The following is a 23,217-nucleotide window of genomic DNA, read 5'->3' on the forward strand; positions in this document are numbered from 1 at the left end:
GTGCTGCTCCTGCCATCACCCCATTCTACAGATTAGAACTGATGACTTGCTCTAAGTAACTGACTTGGAAAGGTCTTAATATATTCAGAATTATACCCTTTTTACTGTCATAGATGTTCCAGACCTTTATTTTCCCCCCACTTTGTAATTTACCTAACAGTTTTTTTACTTAAAGACTTTAGTGTTTTTGTATAGTCAGGCAAAGCACTTTTATTCTTTATGGAGTCAGGTTTGAAAAGCTTGCACCATGCCAGGAGTAAATATTCATTGGTAATTTATGCAAACACTTTCAGTGCCTCAATTTTAATATTTACATAATTAGCTCATCTGTAATTAATTTTATTGTGTCATGTGAAGTGTGGAGTTTTGTTTTTTCCAAAGGTTTACCAGTTGTCCTCAAGCTATTTATTGCATAAACCACCTTACCTCATCCACTTGATATGCCACTGTTATCGTTTATTAAATCTTTACACATTCTTGAGTTTATTTCTGGGTACTTATTGTCTTTCATTCATCTATGAAGTTTTGTATAAATTGGTATTTTTTATGTTTTAATATCTGGCAGGATAAACCTACACCATGACTCTTTTTTAAAATAATTTTTTAGATTATGCTTATTTGTCTTTCCTGATAAACTTTAGAATTGCATTTTCAGTTTTGCTTTTATATTATTTTTTAGTTGTATTGGGATTCTGACTGATTTCAGAAAAGAATTAGCATCTTTAGCATGTTAACTTTCCCTCTCTGGAAATATAAAACAGCTCTTCATTTATGAAAGTCTCCTTGTGTAATTGTACTGTTTCATCACATATTTTGCCCCTTTCTTGCTAAATTATTTCTCATATTTAATAGTGCTTCTTGGTGTTGTGAATGGTCTCTCTCTGGGTATAGATCTAAGGGTAGAACTTACTGCCAATGAAAAAGGAAGCTATTGGTTTGTACATATTTATTTATTTTGGTGTTTTAAAACTGTGATTTAGGGCTGGGGATGTAGCTCAGCAGCATAAGCACATGCCTGGCTAAGCCTGAGCTCATGAGTTTGATTCCTGGTACCAAAAAAAAAAAACGCCAAAATCAATTTATAAGGCCAGGGATATAGCTCAGCAGCACAAGCACCTGCCTGACAAGGGCAAGGTCCTGAGTTCAATTCCTGGTACCAAAAAAAAATAAATAAAACTATGATTTAAAAACTCCATATAACATAAAATTTACCATCTTTTGCTCATTTTTTTCAAAAACTTGTCACTGTACTGGAATCCCCACTTGATATACAATCTGAGCTTCTGTCTGGGCCTAATACTACAGATAGAGTGTCTTTAGTCTGAAAATCTAAAATCTAAAATGCTCTGTAATCTAAAGCTTTTGAGTCCCTACATGATGTCACAAGTAGAAAGTCCCACCCCTGACATCATATGATGGGTCACAGTCAAAACACAGGTGCACTTAAAATATTGTATAAAATTTCCTGTAGGCTATGTGTACGGGTGAATATAAAAGAAATGAATTTCATGTTTACACTTGGGCCCAATAAACTTTGTTATCAATGAACATATTTTTCAAACTTTTTAAAAAATCAGAGCTGGGTATGGTGGCACACACCTGTAATCCCAACACTGCAAGTTCAAGGCCAGCCTGGGCTACAACATGACTTCAAGACCAGCTGAACTGCATAGTGAGACCCTGTCTCAAAAAGACCAAAAAAAAAAAAAAAAAATCAGAATCAGAAACACTTCCAGTCCAAGGCATTTCAGAGAAGACAGGAACCTGTATCACATCTACGTAGATGTTCTGTTCTATTTGCCTGAAAATACCAATTGTTATGCCTTATGATCATGTCGGACTGAGAACAGCAAGGAGGACAAGGCACTAAGTCCACTCCCAATAACATGCAAACACTAATTAGTTTGTTTATTTATTTGTTTACTTATTTATTCATTTTGAGACCAGATCTCATCATGTTGACCAGACTGGTCTGAAGCTCGAGATCCTCCTGCTTCAAACTCCCAGCTAGCTGGGACACCACATATTCAGCATACTAATTGGTTCACTGATAGAGCCAGAGACTACCAAAGCTGAGAAAGATGTCCGATTTTATGGTTCCCCCTCTTATTTTTCTTCTACAGGAGACTCAGGCCTCAAAGCATTGGGTACTTTGCCTCAGGTTTCCTGGTTAGCAAGTGGCCAATCCAAACCCAGCATGCTGTGCCTTAGACATACAGATGCTCAATACGTCTTTGTGGAATTGAAATGCATCAGATTCTCTGGGGGGATGGAGCTCTGGAGCAGTGTACTTTAATTAGGAGTAGAAATCGAGTGGTCAGGAAGGTTTGGAGTGTGAAGGACCAGCTGGGTTCATGCGTCAGAGAGTGTGTAGGGACTTGGGAGTTTATTAAGAAAATGGTGCCTCTCACAATAGCCTGGAGGTGACTGAAGATATCCCTGTTCTCCTGCACAGCCACTCTGTCTGGACACGGCCCGGACTGTGGACCCCTTCATCCTCGATGTCATCACCTACTATGTCCGCATGGGCACCCAGCCCATCTATTTCCAGATCTACGTGGTCAAGGTAAGCCTCCCCGCTGGGCCCGACCATACCATGCCAGCCTGCTGGACCCCAGGACCCCACAACCTGAACACTTTTGTCTAGGAAAACGCCGGCCACCAAGTTGCTAGTCATAAACACACCCAGATGTTACTGCTTGTGAAGTTTATATTCTTTGTCTCTGAATGAATCACATAATTATTAACTTCTAAGACCTCGTATCCAAACAAAAGATTGGGACTTGGGGATGGTCTGTTCCATACTGCGTTTTGAAGTCTCTCGTCACAAATCACTCTGAGACTCTTATTTTCTCTCCCACCACACGGAGACCTCCAGGTCCCCACATTTGCCCACACACACCACCCCCCACTGCCTCCCTCCATTTCTTACTGCACAGCTCTCTTCTGAGCTACTCCCTTACCCTGTCCTCCCCGCCCCTTCACGTTCCTCCCTGCTGCCTCCCCTCCCAGCAGAAGCAAGCTCGGATCAGCACTACCCCAGCCCTACACTTTATTCAGCTTGGGCTTCCAAGCACCGCCTGGGAACATGAGTCCAAGGCCCCATGGCTTGACGCCTTCCTGGTGTCCATCCTCAGCAGGGCCCAGGGCTGAGCTCCCTGGGGAGCTCCCTCCTCCTCTGAGACCATGGCTGTTCCGGTCTATGCCATTTCCCGCAAGGCCTTCCCTTTAGCAAAGGCCTTTTCTGCCCACTCCACTGGAAAAAGACACCTGGAAGCCACTAGGTCCCCTCCCCAAACTTCTGTTCACACCCAAAATGCATCTATGCTCACTGCCATGGTCACAGGTCCTCCCGCAGACGTGGGCTTCATCCGGTTCAGGACAAACTCTTTTGTCCATGCCCTTGTCTCACTACTGCCTCCTCCTGGACCTTCTTCCTCAGCCATGGGCTTTCACCCATCCCTCCCTGTCATTCACTGATTCTTGGTAACCCAACACTAACAAAACCTTTGGAGTCCATGAAATTTTCATTTATTCTCCCATCAAGGACATGCATAGCAACAGGGCTTGACAGGACCAGACTTTTTCCAGGCCTCCATCTCATCACCTGCTTTGTTTCCAAGCTTCATACCTTTGCTAGCATGAAATGGCAGCAGAAGATTTTGCATTTAGCTCCATTAGTTCCCAATACGACCCACTTCCTGTCTGCTGACATAGGTAAAAAGGACCTGTTTAGGAAGCCCGTGGCTTCTTCCTTCTCTGCTCTAAGATTGACTGGTCTCCCCTGAGCACTATTGCTTTCTTAGTGGCCCTTACTGCAGACCACAGGCAGTGGTCAGCAAACACTTCCATCCTGGCATTGTTCTGCTCAGACCCTTAAGGCGCCTGCCTCAGGAGGCCCTGGTCTGGGTCCTGGGGCACAGCACGCAGTGTGACTGCGGGACAGGATTCAGGGATGGAAGGAGTCTGGCTGCCCTCCATCGCACTTGCTCAACAAATTCCTCATTTTCACCTCTTCATTTGCAAAATTCCATTCCCTGGTTTGTTTGCAGAATATTTTAAGGTGTTAATTCAAAACATTCAAATATATTTCTGGCCCATAACCAGACAGGCTTATCAGGTGGCCTAAAACAAAGGATGCTTATTAATTCAAAAACATGTACTAATAAAGGAGTTTCTAAAAGAAATAAAACATTTGAGCTACCTTAAGATGCATCATCTTAAGGGATAAATTTGGTCATAAAATGAGAAGTATTAGGTGTGTGATATACAGCAGTGTGTGATACACAGCAACAGGAAAGAGGCACTATAAAATACTTTGCTTTACATTTTGTTTCTTCACTTATGAACAAATATGGTTTAGCTTAAAGAAAACTGTCACTTTGTACGTAAAAATTAAGTTTTGTATTTGTGGCATATAATATTTTTTGCAATATGTATACACTATGGAATGGATAAGTCCAACTTACTAACATACGCATTACCTCAGACATTTATTCGTTATGGTGAAAACACTGAAAATCAGCTTTCTTGTGGTATTTTTAGGAATAGCATAAACTGTTATTAGGTGTAGTCACCATGTTATAGGATAGATCTCTTGAACTTCCTGTTGAGTTGAAATTTTGGGCCCTTTGACCAACTTCTCCCCACATCACTTCTTCCCCTCCAGTTTTGTTTTGGGGAGGACTCCTTCAGTTACAAATGACAGAAATCTTAAAAACTGATTTGAGAGGAAAAGAAAAATTATTGGCTGACATTGCTGAAAAGCTCAAGGCTGATATGACCTCTGAAAGTTGGACTCGGGGGCTGAGGATTTAGCTCAGTGGCACAGCACCTGCCTGGCAAGTGCGAGGTCATGAGTTCGATTCCTGGTACCGGAAACAACAACAACAACAACAAAAGTCTCTTTGAAAGTTGGACTTGGGAACTTAGTTTCTCTCTCCTCTTCCCTCTCCCCAACCTATTTCCCTCTCTCTCTCTCTCTCTCTCTCTCTCTCTTTCTCTCTTTCTCTCTTTCTCTCTCTCTCTCCCTCTTTCCCTCCCTCCCTCTCCTTCTCACTCACTTGGTGACAAGGTAACCACCAGCAGTTCCAGATCTACATTTATCTAGCTTAGCAGCTCAGTGGAAAGAGGGCTTGCCATTCCCAATTTTCAGGAAAAGACTGGGACAAGTTGCTCCTAAACTGGAGGTATGGGGTTGTCACCGAGAAGCCAGGTCCTGACACAGCGAGGAACTGGCCCTTCTCTTCCTTGGTCCTTGGTTCTTTGTGCCCTTGATGAAAGAATTCAGTCAAGGCAGACTGGGCAGAAGTGTATGTGGGATTTTTTGTAAAACAGACATGGAGAGAATGACACCTTCAGCATCTGTAGGAAGCACTACACACACAAAAGATACTGGGGTTCGAGGAACAAGGGTAATTACGACGCCTATCAACATTTTACTTGGAAGTTACTTTGGAATCGCGTGTCTTTCTGTCCTTGTTAGGTGGTCAGCATTTCCTCGGGGGGCTTTAAACATGTAAGAAACTTAACAAAGAAATTGATGAAAGATAAATTCTTCGTTTAAGCCGGGTCCCAGCCCAAGGCAGGCGGGACTTTAAAGAACATTTCCTTTCCTGGTATCGGTGAGCTAAAGGCTATAGCAGCCAGGAATGCGGTTCGCCTTGTTCTGAACATGGACAGCCAGCTGGCCAGGTATCAGAAGGAACGTGCACAAAGTTGAAACTTAAAATGTCACTGGGTTCTGTGAGGTCACTTCGGGTCTGAGACCTAACCAATGATTAAAAATGGTTTCGACCTGGCCGTGTTTGTTTCTTTAGTTAACTGGCAATGCATACTATTTTGGACACTTCCCTTTGTCCCTCAGGCTCACTAATGTCTAGCTACCTGCCTAAAATATTAACTTGGCTTACTGATTGTTAGACTGGCTCACTGTCTCCAATCTTTTTTTAAATTATCAATGGAATTTGTTTTCTTTCTCCTTTATTTATTTACTTATTTATTTGGTCTTTTTGAGACAGGGTCTCGCTATGCAGTTCAGGCTGGTCTTGAACTCACTTTGTAGCCCAGGCTGGTCTCAGACTCGCAGTGATCCTCCTGCCTCATCTTCCCGAGTGCTGGGATTACAGGCGTGTGCCACCACACCCAGCTCTGTCTCCAGTTTTTATGTCACCCTCAAACTATGGCAGGATGGTTCTTCTAAACCTGTTATCAATGACCTCCAAGTCACCAACCCCAAGAATATCTCCAGTCCCATCTTGCTGGGCCTCTCCCACTACACCTGTTTCTTTTGTCCATACAATTAAATTTATAATAAGCTATGGCTGTGTCACAGTGACCAAAGGAAAAAAACACCTATGTCCACCTGCTTGAGGCTGCCCTCCCTGGACATTCGTGCCACTCTGTCCTGGTCCTCCTTGGTCTTTCTGACAGTCCTTCTCTGTTGCCTTCAGAACTGTTTCTAGGCCCAGCCAGCCCCTTCCTTCTGTCCTGGTTTTCTTCACTTGGCCTGGTGCTCACCACTGGGCCTTTGCTTGTGCTGTGCCCTAACCCTAGGATGCTGTCTCTCCCCTGCCTCACATCTTTCCTTCACCTACATCCTACATAAAACTGCCCTGAGCTCCATTCCTCTCACCCCAGCTAAACGAGGAGTTTCTCCTCTGCTTGCTTCTCCCCTGTGCTCCCATAATGTTCTGGTCCTGGCTGTAGCATGTCACGTGATGTATCCATCTGTAGTACACCTGTGCATGTGTGCTGTTCCCCATCCAAGCTGGGCATCCCTTGGAATAAGGAACTATGTTCTGCTTGTCTTGAATCTCCTACTCTTAACACAGTAAAGTGTGTGTTTGTGTGTCTGTGTGTGAGAGAGAATGTGTCACTGTGGTCCTGGGCAGTTGAGTGGTGGGATGAACACACAGTTACAAGCAAGACACATGGCAGTAAAACACAGACAGTTATACATCTCGGTCCCTTTGCTTGCTGACTGAGAATCATGGATACCTCTACCTTTCTAAAAGTAGCTTTCCTCATAATTAAAGTGGGAATAATAATCTTCAACAGCCATACAGCTCTGGTGACAATTTAAGTGAGTAGAAAAATATAGTCAAGACACGGGGGAAGCCGAGGGCAAAGAGGCAGACACAGAAGATACTGATACAGTAGTGAAGAACTTGGATTAGAACCCAGCTTTGCTACTTGTGCCCCCGGCTACATCGCTTAATACCTCAGAGCCTGAGTTTCCAGGCCCCTTTGACAATACCCACCTGCAGGTCTGTGTGATTTCTTGAAATTATATATATCGAGTGCCTACCAGAGGGGCCCATGTAGAAGAAAATCTTGACTAAAAGAACTCCTGAGCCCTCCCAAGTCCCAGTCCCTTGTGTTCCTTTAAAGGTCCAAACCGTTCATCATCCCACAGCAAACCACTGCCATATAGACTCAGAGAGACATGATATCCCAGAACTCATGTGGGATCACCCTATTGCTGAAAATCTGATTCATATTTGCCTGAACCCCGATGCACATTCTTGGGAATGCTAGGTACCCTTCCCCCTACGTCAAGATTTCTGTATGCACCTGGGAATTGATTCCTCAAGCCATCTCCACCTCTGTTGGGTTCCTTGTCTTACTGAATTCTTGTTGTTCACTCTGCATCCTGGGCTGGATCTCTTCTTCATCACCTTCCTGATTTTGCCCCCAGGGAGTCCTTTCCTTGAGTTCCAAAATGCAAAATAAAAAAACACAAAACAAACTAAAAGACTCTCCCAATGGCAAAGGGAGTGAACGTCTCACCAACACAAATCACTTGAGATTAGAGAGCTGGTACCTGTGAATGCCCTTGAGCCCACAGCCCCCCAGAGCTCACCCATAGGTGCAAACAGCTGGGCTTGCAGGCCTGCTGCAATGACGGAGGATGCCCACCAGGGGGAGCGATGTGGCGGTACTTGGGGGCGTTCCGCAGGAGCTGCGGAGAGGACTCAGGTTGGGGGTTTAGTGGAGGGCTACGGAAACCAGGATTCTGCTCCGGATTACACGCTGGCAGGAAATGCAAGTAACTGCTCACGGTCCCTTTTGTGTCTGCTTTTGCATGTGATTGTGTAGCTGTCTTGGTCTGTCACGGTCACACAGCAATGCATCGGCATCTGTGATATTGCTCCTGATCCACAGGACGCAGCGTGGCCTCACCGTCACGCCAGGCTCTCGGTCTCCAGCGCCTTCTTGTGTCTTTCCACATCCCTGCTCCCAAACACCTCGGCCGCGCTTCCGGGCATCCGGGCTCCCCTGGTCTACCTCCAGCCACGCCGATGCTTCTCCCCTCTGCCCTCTGCCTGGGGTCTCCCCACTGTCTAGTCAGCTCGGCAGCCCGACCCCCGGGGCGTCTCTGTGACGCTGAAGAGCCAGGCTGTCCTCTCCGGTCCTCTCTGTCCTTCCAGGGTCTCTGACGATGTCTCCACCCCTCCCTGATGGGAACCTCGTCTCCTGCTCTTGCCTTCCCCCGCGCAGTAGTGGTTTTTAGGTAGAGTGGGCTTTCAGTAGTAGTTTTCTCCCGCTGTTTAGAGTTCTGCGTTGCTTAACGCCAGGGACACTTCCGAGAAGGTCACCGTTAGCTGGTTTTGTCATCGGGGAAGCATGGCACAGTGTGTAGTCACACAGCTCCAGATGGGGCAGGTCAGCCACTTGGCCTGGCCTTTTGATGCAATCAAGACACTCAGAGACCATGACCTGGCCGAGGCTGCTGCCGGCTTTACAGAGCACACTTCTTTCCAGCAAACTGGGTTCTTTGAAAAACATGTCTAGAGTACTCTAAAATAACGATGAAAATATAGCACAGTAAGTGCATAAACAGGCAACATTGTCAGGCATTATCATATATTATATACCCAGCTGCTGGCACTCTGCTTTTATACAGCTGGGCCACCGCAGGGGTTTGTGTCCCCCAGTGTCACCACAAGCGTGGGTAATGTGCTTCTTACAGCCTTACAGGGACTGTAACATCACTAGGTGGGAGGAATATTTTCGGCCCCGTTATAATCTTAGGAGACCCCTGTCACACGCGCTTTCTGCTGTGGACCGAGCTATGGTTATACGGCACAGCGCTGTATATCCTGTTGCTACTGCTGTGAAGATTCCGACTGTAGGGGTCAATTCACGCAGCTCGGAGTTCAGCACTGGCAGGAGGGGTGGGGACACCGTCCCACTCCCAGATGCCCTGGGGCTGTGGAGAGCAAAGGCCGAAGGTGCCTCTGGCCCCGCCAGGGAGCCTCAGCCAAACCTCCTCCCTTTCTTCGTCTCTGCTCTCTCCAGATCTTCAGCGACCTGAGCCGGGACTCTACAGAGGACATTTTCCTTACTGAGCTGAAAGTGAAGATCCAAGACTCCAAATCCCCCAAAGGCGAGTGTCTGCTGTCCTTTTCCCAAAGCTCACCTGGAATTTCTCCCCAACCTTTCACCTGGTGATGCCCCCATTGTCCGTGCCTGCTGCGCCACACCTCCGCCACCCTCAGCCCGTTGGAGCCCCCCCAGACTGAAAGGCACCTGGTCCCCAAGGGGTGCTGCCTCTCCCTCAGGCTGACCTGCCAGGACAGGCCATGGGCTCCGCTCCAGCCTGAGTGAGGCAGGTCGGCGGGAGTGCTGGGGACCCCCACCTCAAGCCCCTTCTCCTCTTCCCTCAGAGGGCACTTCACCAAGAAGGCGGGGGGCCACAGAGGGCCCAGGTGCTGAGCTCTCCATCTGCTACCAGAAGGTCAGTGAGCATGGGCACAGCCAGGAGGTGGCCAAAGGTGCAGCTGATAGAGCTGGCCTCGGGGACATGTGTGGGGCGGGGAATGGGACCACTGGAGCGAGCCAAACACAGCTGCTTCCCCTTTCGTGAAGCTGCCCCTGGGTCCTCAGCCTTTGGAAGGTTTTGCAGGGCTGGGCATGGGGAGTCAAGGCTGACTTTATGCACAGGCAAGGCGAAGGAACAAGAGGACTGGCTGGCCACTCGCTGAAATCTGTCTTCCCCACTAGCTGGCCAGATGCCTGAACTGATCTCACTGGAGTCTTGCTCCTTGGGACCAGAGGGTGGCCATGCCCTCTGGGGCTAGAATGTTCTTAAGCCTCCTCCACAGACCCCTCAGTGGAAGCAGTGACACGGGCAAGAGTCTCAGGGCAGGGGCAGAAAGCGAGACGGTGGGCAGAGCGCATCCCGAGGACCTCACCTGTGCCTCCATCCCCTCCCTAGGCTCTGCTCAGCCACCGGCCCCGAGAGGTCACTGTTTCCCTGAGGGCCACTGGGCTGGTCCTGAAGGCCATTCCCGACAGGGACACTGAAGGTGAGGAGCTGCGGATTGGAGCAGAGAGCAGGGAAGGGATGAAAAGGGGGACACCGGGGAGAGGACAGGGAGGGCTGAATGGTAGGCCATGCGGGAGCCACAGCAGGGAGGCCACCTCATCCCAGCCGTCAGAGGACTCAGGCTTGCATGAGCCCACCCCACGCTGGCCTGGCTGATGTGTGGTCCCCAGCCTCAGGGGCTGCCAAGCAACCCAGGCTCTAGCTCAGGACCTGGGACTCGGCCTCTGCAGCTGCAAGGTAGAGGGATGTTGTGCGGGGGAGTGCTACTCAGCCTTGGGCCTGAGGGGCTGGGTGCGCTCTGTGCGGAAATTTTGGATTTTCAATGCCTTTCCAAAACATATCAGTTTGGGCCAGGGATATAGCTCAGTGGCACAAGTGCCTGCCTGGCAAGCGAAAGATCCTGAGTTCGATTCCTGGTCCCCCCCAAAAATATCCATTTATATGCAGGTAGTAGTTTATAAATATTAGCTGTCACTGTGAGATCACTGGTCTCCTGGATGAAAGAGGATTGATTAGACCCAGTGGCCCACTCCTGTAACCCCAACACTTGGGAGGCTGAGGCAGGAGGATTGAAGTGAGTCTGAGGCCAGCCTGGGCTCCACAGTGGCTCAAGGTCCCGACCATATAGTGAGACTATGTTGCAGAACAAAACAAAAGAGGATGGCATTGTGCGTTACTAACCATTGCTTGCATGTGGTAGGGGCTGGGTAGCGCTCTGTGTTAAACCTATGAACTCCTTGGATCATGTGAACCCCATGGACTTGCTATTATTAGTAGTAATAGTTTACTGGAGAGGAAACTGAGGCAAGGAAAAAACTTCCCCGAGGTCACTTCCATGAGGGAGGGAGAGCTGGGAGTAGGCGTTTCACACTACGTTCCTCACCACTGCCCTGCACTGCCTACCTAGAACTGCCAGCTCTCAACAGACTGGACCTCATGGATCGCCCCACAGAAGCTTGTAGATCATTTCTGAGCAGATAAGAAAGATATATATATATATATATATATATATTTCACTATTCTGTCCCCAGTGCCTAGCACATAGTAGATATTCAATAAACATTTGTTGAATATCTACTTTACACCAAAGAATTATTTTTAAGAATGGGTGAATGAACTTGGAATATTCCAGAAGAAACCAAGTAGAAATATGCATTATAGGCTAGAATGCTGATGAGGACACTGACTCTCTCCCTCCTCTCCTACTCAATGCCCAGTAATGCCTCTGTCTCTACAATTCTCTGTGGTTTGGCTAGCATTCCATAGGACCCCTGTCTGTTGGTAATCCATTTGTGTTCTTTGGTGTTTGTGTTTTCTGTTTTTGTCTTTTCTGAGCTAGGGTCTCTCTAAGTTGTCTGAGCTTGCCTCAGACTGGCTGAGCCACTCCAACAGCTGGGGTTACCAGAATGCATCACGGTGCCCAGCTGCATTTGTGTTCTAAGGGCGTCAAAGCTCCTCAATTATCTTGACATCTGGCACAAAGAAGAAACTCAAATAAAGTCACTTCCTTATAAAATTACTTACAGATGAGTTGAATTTTTGGATGACATATGAAACTCTCTCACAGCAAGACATTCTAACTTGTAGTTCTTTGACACTGTGAAGGAGACAGTGGCTCCTGACCTACAGATGATGTAATTTTGTCAATGGATCGTGACCTACAGATGGTCAGAAAGCAGTGGGTCAAGAGGACAGGTTGCGGGGCCAAAAGGGCAGAGTTTAAACTTCAGCTTTGTCACTTGTCCTCTGTGTGACCTTGGCCAAGTTACTTGTGACCACTCTACTTATTTTTAATTTCTAAAATAGAGGTAATTAATTTATGTGCATGTAGTAAACTATAAATGTTAGCTCTTATGGTCAAAACTATCTTCCTTCTATATCCTTCACAAACCCCATCAGGACTGGTCTGGGGATTCCAGAACCCTCCTTAGAGGCACAAACACCTACCAACCTTCTTTAGTTGTCGGGGAGGCCGGGGAGGGAGGGATTCACAGCCATCACACACGCATGGCTTTGACACATTGTGCTCTATTCAAAAAGTCAAAACACTCTCCACCTTGGTACTAATGCCCTCCTAATCACCGACACATCTACCTACATGTCACCTGAGCTAGGTGGTCCTTACATTCCTAGCACAGAAATAATAGCAGAGAAATTCAACAGAACTTTCTTCTTTTGAGGGGGGGCTGTAGGGGATAAAAAAAGCCATGGCACAGGGCTTTGGGGTGGTGACAGCTGCTGGGTCTGAGGATACTGAATCTTCATTTGCCCTCCAGGGAAGGCAGATGGATGATGGGGGAGGGCCTGAACCGTGGCTGGACCAAGGCAGCATCAGGAAGTAGGTTAAGCAGAGGGCAGAGGGGCTAAACTGGAGGGGTGGCGGACAAGACAGGTTCATGGTAGTCCTCTTAGACTCCCCTACTCCCCCAGAAACCCCTTCATAGCCCCCATCTCATTTGGTTGCAGGGTCCCCCGACTGCCCCCCCGCTGCTGCTCCTGTTATGGCTCACACGTGTCTGAACGTCAGCGTGACAGAGGTGGTGAAGTCCTCCAACCTGGCGGGAAGGACCTTCTCTGTAAGTCCTGGGTGGAGCAGGAGAGGACAGTCAGACAGGAACCGGGGAGGCAGCTGGGAGCCCCGGGGGAGGGAACTCAAAGGGGCCCTGCCCTCTGAGCTTTCTGCTGAAGTGTCAGCTGTCCCCAGGCACCACACGCTGGCAGACTGCTCCACAGCACAGCCCAGCTGCAGATCAGCTCGTTCAGGTTCACTGGCCCCATGGCTGCCCCTTGCGCTTGGCTTTGCCTCGGTTGGTACTTACTGAGCAGGACATGAGACCCGCCCGTTCGCTCCCCACCTGACTCTTGGCCTTCACTCCCCTCCGCTTGCCTTCAGAGGCTCTGATTATTTCTGAACTGCCATACTGACATCTCTGCCTCCCTAGGCAGACACTCGCTCTAGATCAAGCTGCCCGGGCAGGCCATACGTCCCGGTGGCAGGAGCTTCTGGAATAAATCCCGCATCCACCTTAACCCAGCCCCAGCCAACTCATGGCCTCTCTGCTCACACAGCGCCCCGCTGTCCTTCATCCCGTCTCATGGTTTCTCAGGCTCTTCTTGGCTGTTTGCAATTCTCTCTTCTCTGGCTTTGACCTCACCCTCTCTACTGCTGCTTGCTCTTAGCCTACCGACATGCTCCGGTCTCCTCCATCCTAAAAAAAATAGATGGTCTCATGTGTTGATCAAGAAGTATCAAAAACCAAAGCTACTCTACCGTGACCCTTTCACCTCTCTCCCTGCCCAGTGCATCTCCTTTCTTCCCTTCTCAGTCCACCTTCACAAAGTTGCCCCCAGAAGTTCCCAGTCCCACACCAGTGACTCTCCTGCCCGCAGTCTGCTTTCAATGTCCCCCGCTGTGGCAGAGTCGCCTCCATGCTGCCAAGACCAATGGTCACTTTTTAGTCCTTCTATTTCTTTGGCCCTTTTTCAAGATAATAGTTGAACCTATAAACAAAAGTTCCATCATTTATTTGGGGAAATACAAAGAAGTAAGTTCACTGGTAATTCCAGTATTTGGTCAGAGTGAATACAGACATCTTCAGGTATTAAACCCTGCCTTTTTTCCTATATATTCTTACATAACTGAGAATGACAGTTGTGTAAATGTTTGTAGTGATGTTTTTACTGATAAATATATTAGTCTTGTCCACATGTACTAGTGGGACTTTATTTATGTCATATGTGTTTTGTGTCATTAAACGTAGTTCATTAAATGTTTATTGTATAAGGCTGGGTGTGGTGGTACATGCCTGTAATCCCAGCACTTGGCAGGCTGAGGCAGGAGGATCGCTGTAAGTTCAAGGGCATTTTAGGCTACAAAGAGAGTTCAAGGCCAGCCGGAACTGCATAGTGAAACCCTGACTCAAAAAGACAAAAATAAATGTATTGTATGGTGGTTACATGTGCCTTATAATTATTTGAATGATTGTAAGCACATTGAGAAGGGTTAAATATGTGCTAGAAATCATGGTTTTGCTTTCCTTTAAATGCCTAGAATTTTAACACTCAGATGGCATCCATATAGTGTCAAGACTTTTCATCTATTTTGCCAGATTGCCCTTCCGAGTTCTGCTGTCACTGTAGTATCTTAGTGCCAGTTCTGCAGCATAATCAATATATTAATTGATTTTTTGTAAATTAAATTGTCCAACTTTTTCATTATTTTAATTTGCATTTCTGCCATTACTGATTAGTGAAGTTGAATGATTTCTTCATTTATGCATTTCCTATTTTATTTTCTCATTCCACACTACTACTCTGGTGTCCATGTTTTTTTGTTTTTTGTTTTTTTTTTTTTTTGGTTTTTCTCTTTTGGTTTTTCTCCAGTACCAGGAACCGAACTCACGACCTTGCGCTTGCCAGGCAGGCGCTTTTTGCCGCTCAGCTAAATCCCCAGCCCCCCATGTTTTGTAATATGAGGACATTAACCCTTCATTGGTCATATATTCTGGAAATGCTTTTCTTTTGAATTTTAACCTAAAGTAGCTTTATATTTTGATGTAGCAAAATTTGCCAATCATTTTAAGGATTTCTGCTTTTATAGGATTATACATTACCTATGGCTGAATACTGTATCTCACCAAACTTAAGACACACCATAAGTTTGTGTTACGAATGAAACAATGCTTCCTGAACCATAAGTAATACTTTCTTATCACATTGGTTGCAAGATACTGCCTAATTTTACAAATATTACAGTATTGGTAGGGACATTTTAAAATTGATAAAAATAGCATGATTGTTTAACAACTTCCTAGTGGTTTTATTCATTCTTTTATGTCTTTATACATTCCTAACATTTTTATTTTATAATATGATTTCTGATTACATTATCTGTAATTATTAGGAGTCTAATCCTTCTGTGTTTGGGGTTTTCTGACCTCCACAGTAATGTGATTCTTCGTATGTTTCCTCCATTATGAGACCTAGTTTTGGGTCTTTGCATTGTTTGTGGGAAACCTTGGGGCTAAAATCATCCTTCTAAAGAATACGATATTTGCTTTTTCCAAGTGCCCCAGGGATGTCATCATCATATTTACTTTCAGAATATAGAGATGGAGTAACTGTGCACCCCAAATCCACATCTGGCCAGGCTTGAGCTGGTGATTTTCAGGAAAGACTTTTCTTCTTCTTTCAAGGCATAAGCCAAAGCAGACAGCTGTCCTGTGGGTCCTCTTTCTGCTGGGAGTCTTTTTTCTAGCCTAGTCTTTCACTCAGGTTACTATCAAGAGACCTTGAGGGGAATCTCAGTTTCAAATCACTGCTTCATGCGGGCACAAGGCCTTGTCTCCCACCCCCATGGCTGCCCCGCCTGGAGCCCCTGATTCCTGAGGTTAGCAGATGCCTCTGGGACAGCCAAAGCATCTGACTTACACAGCTCCGACTTCTAAGGAATTTATTAACATTTTCTACATTGCTTGGTACACAGTGAACTTTTTAATATCCTGTGCCAACAAGAAACTTGTTTTCTATGCATAGAAGGCAAAGCATGAAGTTTATTAAGTCAAACACATTGTATTATTATAATCTACGCATTTGTAAAATCTTTTGTCCATTTCATCTTTCTGAAATGAAGTGGTTTGTCAGCATTCTCACCATGGTTTTGATTTTGTCAATTGCATTTCAATTCTTTGGAATCTGGATTTTCTTCTAGCTTTCATTAGTGCTATTGCAAAATATGATGGCTTCTTATGTCCAGACTTTGAACAGAAAGGCACCTTTTATTTAGTTCATTATTTTGAACCTTTGGTGGACATTCTCGGTCTGCAGACTTGTCCCTTTCAGTTCTAAGATATATATTCTAGTATAATTTTTTAAATAGCTTCTTTTTCTTTATTTCTTTGCTGTCTCTTTTCTGGAACCACAAATAGGCAGATGTCAAGTCCTTCTAGCTGAGTGCTCTAATTTTCTCATCTTTTCTCTCCCATTGTTCTTTGGCTTGTTGTTTCTTTGACTTTTGGGGAGTTTACATTCAGTTCATTTATTAAACCCTCAAACTTTAAGAAATAGTTCTTGTCTGGTTATTCATTTTCAGTAGGACACTGCTTGCTTCATATTATCTTACCATCCTGAAAATATAATGGTTTATTGCAAAATTTCTTCTGTTCTCTGAATTGTGTGTGCTTCCTCTGAATTCCTATTTGCAGGTTGTGTGCATTTTCTCTGTCTCTGTCTCTATGTCTTTCTCTCTCTCTGTATGTCTGTCTGTCTGTCTGTCTGTCTGTCTCTCTCTCTCTCTCTCTCTTTCTCTCTCTCTGTATGTCTGTCTGTCTGTCTGTCTGTCTGTCTCTCTCTCTCTCTCTCTCTCCCTGTCTCCAAATAGCTGGTGATCCTTAGCTGTCTGTTCAAATTCAAGAGTGAGGCACAAAAAGCTGAGTCAATGGTGGGCTCCCCTGTGGGTAGTCAAGTGGCCATGGTCCTTCCCACAGAGGAAACCCAGTGTCAGTATCTGCAAGTCTCTTTCCCAGGACAGCTTTGTTTTTTCAGAAGAGTCCTTGAGGTTCCTGCCCTGGGGAGTGAGAGGCCAGGATGAAAGGCTGCTGGTGTGTGTCACCGTGGAGCAGAGGTGGACAAAGGCACAGAGACCTCCCTGTTCTGTGAGCAAACTTTCACACATCCCACCACCGCACTCCTCTCCATCTTCCTCCATCAGCAGCATCCCCAGGGTGACACTGGTTCTGTTTCTCTGGTGTCTGTGGCAGGGAGAAAGGCTGCCGATTGGCTGCCCAAGCTGAGTGGGAACTGTAAATCTCAGCTTTCCATCAGGCGACAAAGCACCTGAGATAATCAGCTTACAAGGAGGAAAGATTTACTTTGGCTCATCATTTCAGAGGGTTCAGCCCATGGTCGCTCGGCCCAGTTGCTTTTAGGCCTGTGGTGAAGCAGTATGTTATGGCAGAAGCACATGGTGGTGGAGCTTCCCACCCCATGGTGGCTAGAAAACAAAAAGAAAGCTCACTTTTGTAACAAAACCCTTCCCCAAGCCCACTAAGCTACAAATGCATAAGCAGATCAATGTGCTTCTGAGATCAGAGCCCTCATGATCCTACCACCTCTCTAAGGCCCTGACTCTGGACCTGACTACAGTGGCAATGAAGCCTTCAACACACGAGCTTCTAGACTGCATTGAAGAGCAAACCATAATGGAATCTAACTGCTCCTCATTCCAACTTTCAGCCAATCCCCCTTTGTCAGGCTTCTTCTGGCCTCTACCATCTGGGGAACCCACTGCCTCCAGCTTATAAACCTTACTCCCAGGATTTCTATTCTTATCCTTGACCTTCCTCTTCTATCATTAGTTATTCACTGCCATTTTCCACCCTTTCTTTGTACCACAATATTGTACCAGAGACCCAAGAGCACCCCAGATGTCTCTCCTTCCTCATTTCCCTGTCCTGTTGGTTTTTGCTCTCAAACGCTTCCCAGATCTCTCCTTTCTTCACTGTCCTCCTTCTCATGGTCCAGCTAGGCTGACCAACTGTCTTAGTTTGCACGAGACTGAAGAAATTTGAGATTTTCAGTGTTAAGTGTGGAAAGTCCCATGCAAATTAGGTCCAGACCTTTATCCATCCCCTTTTGCTGTACAAACACTGTAGCCTCCAAAATGGTCTCCCTGACACACTCTGCTGCTCCTAAAGACCACCTCTATACCTCTGCCCAAGTGATCTTTCTAAAATGGAACTCTGATCTGTCACTCCATAGTCAAACCTTTCTGTCATCTCCCATTCTCCAAAGGCAGGAAGAACTCTCCAGGGTTACATAGCTTGGTTCTTCTTCCTATCACCACTCCCTGCAGGCTCTTTCTACTGCTGAGTGTGGAAGTGTTCTGGCATTTACCCCTCTGTACCTTTGCTTGTCCTGTTTGCTTCCAGTGAGATCCATTTTTTCCCTTCTTCTTCCCCACCTTCCTTTTTGTTTAATTCCTACCAATTCTGCAGAAAGAGTCTCAGGGTGTTGTGTTAGTTTTCTCACTGCTGAGACACAATAGCCAACCCACAATTTAAAGAAGAGGTTTCAGTCCATGACTGGCTAGCTCCAGGGCTGAGATATCACAGCAGAAGGGTGTGACGGAGCAAATCTGCTTAGACCATGGCAGCCCGGAAGCAGAGCAGGAAAGAGTGTCAGAGAGAAAGAGGTCAGGGCCCAAAGACCTCAAGGCCATGCTTCCCTGACCACCCAGACATGCCTAGAAGTGTGCTCCACCAATCCTGGGGCAGATCCAAAGGCAATCAGACTGAAATTCCACCTTCTACACGTGTCCTGTCCCTGGAAGGCCTTTTCTCCTGTTCTTCCCCTTCCCTCCACACGCTCTCCCCTCCTCCCACTCCCTGGTGAGCCATGTGCCCACCTCTGTGCTCCCCTAAAATCATAGGGACACATCCACGGAAGCATCTGCAACTCTGTAAAGTGCATGGCAGCTTCTTAGGCTCAGGGCCATGATCTCAGTCCTCCTGTTTCCCCTAGCACTCAGCGGGTCTGACTCACATCAGGGCTCACTGAAAGTTAGCAAGTCAAGTCCTTCCTCTCCCTCTGAGACAGCCTACCCACTGTAGGAGCACTGTGATTGGCTGAGAGACAGTTTGAGTTTCCATCCACTTTCCCATGGGATGGCAAGCTGTTTAAGCTTTAAACTCCAAAGTGGACCCACTTACCCTTATGTTGTATTTCCTTTTCAAAGTCAGTTCCTTATACTGGTTTCTGTTTTTACTGACCTCTTTAAACAACCTGCTCAGTGGCTTTTTGAACTTATATATTTATTGCTCCAGGGACTTCCCTTTATCCCTGCACCGATCTGTTGGGGGGTGGGTAGGGATCCAGCAGCTGTGCTTTCTTCTTGGAACCTAGCAGGTCCATGTTCATATTCTCTCCAGATGGGTCAGAGAATAAACAGTGCGCAGCTAGGGGAAGATCATGGTGAGCTGGGACAAGGGTGTTTCCAGTTTGCAGAATAGTTGGGTAAGGGCCTTGTGACTGGTCTGGTGAGTTTAGGGCTCAGCAAAGATATAACTGGGTGGATTGGAAGTTTGGGATAGAACAGCAATGGTAAATAAGGCAAGAACAGAGGAACTGGGACTCTAGGATGTGGAAGGCAGGAAGCTGCCGAGAGAGAACAGGAGGCAACTGGAGGCACTTGCCCATCCCCTCATCTTGCGGAGAACCACACCCTTTGCAAATTCTGCAGCTGGCCCTCTCTGCTGGCCTCCACAATGGTGTTTGTTGACTGTAGTTAGGACATATGCCAGTTCAAAGCCCAGGAGGTCGGCTGTGTCTAAACCTACAGACTACAATGGGGAAACAAAAGGCATCTGCCAACGCCGCAGGCAGGTTGGAGGAGGCCCCAAGAGTGTGGCTGATTGTCTAGAGAGCAGGGTCAGGTCCTGCCAGACACACCCCCAGCTGCCTGATGGAAACGGAACAGTGTTGGGAGTCGGCAAGCTAGGCCCCACGCCCTCCCCTGTGCAACCTTCAGTAGGTCACATCCAATCCCTCCTGGCCTGTCTCCTTACCTGCGGGAACCCTGATTCCCTCACCAGGTGAGGCTAGGCATCACAAACTGAATGCACCTGGCTTCCCCCACGCCTCGGCTCATGCAGGACCACACCCCTTGCAGTCTTTCCAGTTATTTCTGGAAGGTTACTGATGATATCCTAGTGTTATCAGATGGAGGATTTCAAGGAAGTTGTTTCTGGGTTCTTGCACAAACAACTGAGCAGGACACATACTCAAAGTGAGTAACAAGACTAAGATTTATTAAAATCAAAAGAAGCAAATGGGGCTGGGGATTTAGCTCAGCGGCAAAAGCGCCTGCCTGGCAAGTGCAAGGTCGTGAGTTCGGTTCCCGGTACCGGAGAAAAAAACCAAAAAAAAAAAAAAAAAAAAAAAGAAGCAAAAGTACATTTCTCAGGGTGGGAGTGGGGCCAGTGAGATCTCATGGCCCTGATAAGGGAAAGTACCCGGTCTGTAAAGCTCCTGGGATTATGGGAAGATCTATAGCTGGGGATTTACAGAAATCATGGCCCAATGGAGGATTTGCCTCAACCCATCCATCAAGAGGGAGTTTTTGATCATACAAGGTTTTTAGAAGAAGTGAGGAAGTGTCATGGTGTCCAAAGCCAGGGTCCTATACTTTTGGTTTTGCTTCTGCCTGGGAGTCTTGAGGGGCAGGTACACAGGATGGTCTTTATCTGTTAGTTTCCTGATGTCCTGATATAATCGCCCTTGCTCTGTCTGGTTTCTCAATTCTTTGCCCCATCACTTTTCACTCTTTACTTGTCCTTGCTCTATCTCCTACCTCCCGGTGTTGAAAAACCTCTGGAGAGTTGGCCAGTTAGTGCCCACTAGGCTCCACTGTCTGCCCTCTACCCAATCCACCCCCGGATAAGAGCTCCAGGGCACCACAACGGTTGACCACCACTTCAAATGCACAACCAGAGTTCCCCCATCCCCTTGTCACCCTCTGCCATGGAGTCCCCATGCCTTATGAAGAATTTGATACATCTTTGTATTTTTATTCACAATCCATCTGTTCAGATTGACATGTGTATGGGGATGAAGAGGCTTAGCCTAGGAGACAAACCAAAGACAGAAACAATCCACAGTGGCTCTCCTCCCTCTTTGGCAACTGAGGCCACTATTTATGCTTGGCTCCTTCTTGGAAATTACAGTTAATAGCAATAAACAATCAATATTAGTACATCTCTTACCATGTCCCAGGTGCTGTTTCAAGCACTTAAAATATACTATCTCATTTCATCTTCACAGCAGCCCTACAAGGTAGTTGTTGCTATCACTATGGTTTTTTTTTCTAAATAGTACAAAGTAAGAAAGATGCTCCATGAAATGAAAGGAAAATGCTCAAAAGTAAAGAGCAATTGGGACAAGGGAAAAGAGAAAAGAAAGAAGGGGAAATTATATATGCATGTATATACAGGATAGCTAACATAATTGTACTACTGACTTCTATCACTTTACTGAAAGGAACAGTTAATAATCACTTATTTGATCAATCTTGCATGTCTCTATTTGTTTTCCTGAGAAACCACTTTGAAGATATCAATACGTAATACAACAACCATTGTTAATTTCCTATCACTTTGTCTGTAATTCAGTATTGCTTGTATTGTTCTATGCTATTTTGTAAATGGATGTCTGTTTGTTAATATGTTTTCCTTCTTTTATTTTAAAAATAAATTTTAAGAAAAGAAATATGCTCCAAAGCACATAGCTAAAAAGTGGCAGAGCCAGGATTTAAACCTGGACAGTCTGGCCCACAGACTGCTTTTGACCCTTCTCTTGGGACATTCTTGCACACTCTGCTCACAGGCTTCTTTCCACCCTACTCCACCCCAACAAGAGTCCAACTGAAAGTCCAGACATACTTGACACCTTCCTCAACCAAGGCTGAAGCTGCTGCTGTTATCTGTGATGACACAATGGACTGACTCAGTGGTTCTCAGCCCTGCCTGTTGTCAGCTCCAGGCTACTTAAATCAGAATGTCTAATTTTATGTGTGATTCTTATAAGCAGCCAAGGTTGAGAACACTTGAGTGAAACAGACTTCAAGGTCTCCTGCAGCTCCAGAGTTCTGTAGCTGTGCATTTCCCAAAGTTGCTGCCTGTTTGTAGAGTGAGCCAGAGATGCAGAAAGGTCCTTTGCAAGCCTTGCATAGTACCCATCATGCCCTCAGTCCTCTGCCCCATGGGAGGGGCCTCTCCAGAGCAGCCTCTGCTGACTGGAGGTTAGAAGGACAGCTGTGGGAGCCTTTCCTCTGGCCTGGTCTAAGGTTTGGGGACTGACTCAGTGGTTCTCAGCCCTGCCTATTGTCAGCTGCTTTCTACACCCTCTATGTCCCAGGTACATAATTCTATATGTAATTTAATGCTCAGAACTGGGGTCAGGACTTATAAACTCTGGAAGTATTTCCAAGTCCCACCCCTAGAAATGTGACTGTCATATAGGATGTGCTCAGGAAATACTTCTTGAATAAATCAACATCAAGACCAGACACCTGGCATGCATTAGCATAGCATTCTGGTCTGTTTAAATCTGAGGACAACAGGTTGAGAAAGCACTCTAGAAACAATGTGAGATCTAAAGACAACTGGGAGGCAGTTGATGCAGTGTGGTCACTGCCCAGAATCAGGAAAAGAGCCAGGGACCCAGTGGGCTGGATGGAAAATCCACACCAGACTCCAGGACAGAAGGTCATGCTGGCAGAGCCATCTGATTAACAACGGTGACACTTATATATTCATTCATTCTCCCTCTTCCTCCCTCCCTCATTTTCTGTTATAGACAGTGACAAACACCTTTCGGACCTCCAGCATCCAGATCCAGAGCCAAGACCAGAGGCTGCTGATGCTATTGCTGGACAAAGATAATCGGCGCACTTTCAGAGATGTGGTCAGGTAAGCTGAGTCTGCCAGCACTAGTGCTCCAAGCCCCATGGGGCAAACCTAAGCTGGAGCCAGCTCCTTCTGTCTGCTAGCCCAGGGCACCTTGTCAGAGGTAGAGCTGGTAGCCAGGCAGGCATCCCTGGTGCACATGGGCTCAGGCCACTGCCCTATCACTTGAATTCAAGAAGAAGAGGCAAATGAATGGCTGACACCAGGCAAAGACTGATATTAAATGTTCCCAAGATTCCTACAGGCACATGCAGCCTGAAGCCCTCCTGACCCCACCCTCTTTGCTGGCACTGGCCATCCCACACAGGATACCCCATGGCATCTGTGCCTCAGTTGATATGACCCTTTTGTGTTTCCATAGGGATGTGTGTTTAGATAAGGAGGCAAACACAGAGAACAGACAACTCAGTGCAGCCATCTTCC

The 23,217-nt window shown here is 46.5% G+C and overlaps 1 protein-coding gene across 3 annotated transcripts in view; it reads left to right on the forward strand.

The window, feature by feature from the left end:
- Pik3r6 (phosphoinositide-3-kinase, regulatory subunit 6) overlaps positions 1-23,217 on the forward strand; it is a 53,396-nt gene that overhangs the window by 29,355 nt on the left and 824 nt on the right. For all 3 annotated transcript variants that reach the window (XM_013522213.1, XM_005399389.2, XM_005399391.1), the window contains 6 exons: positions 2,456-2,566; positions 9,304-9,391; positions 9,672-9,742; positions 10,223-10,313; positions 12,800-12,909; positions 22,685-22,797. In XM_013522213.1, the coding sequence (XP_013377667.1) occupies positions 2,456-2,566; positions 9,304-9,391; positions 9,672-9,742; positions 10,223-10,313; positions 12,800-12,909; positions 22,685-22,797 (584 nt within the window). The remainder of the gene's footprint in view (positions 1-2,455; positions 2,567-9,303; positions 9,392-9,671; positions 9,743-10,222; positions 10,314-12,799; positions 12,910-22,684; positions 22,798-23,217) is intronic.

The sequence above is a fragment of the Chinchilla lanigera genome, unplaced genomic scaffold (genome assembly GCF_000276665.1).
Source record: "Chinchilla lanigera isolate Chin_1 unplaced genomic scaffold, ChiLan1.0 scaffold00066, whole genome shotgun sequence".
NCBI lineage: Eukaryota > Metazoa > Chordata > Mammalia > Rodentia > Chinchillidae > Chinchilla > Chinchilla lanigera.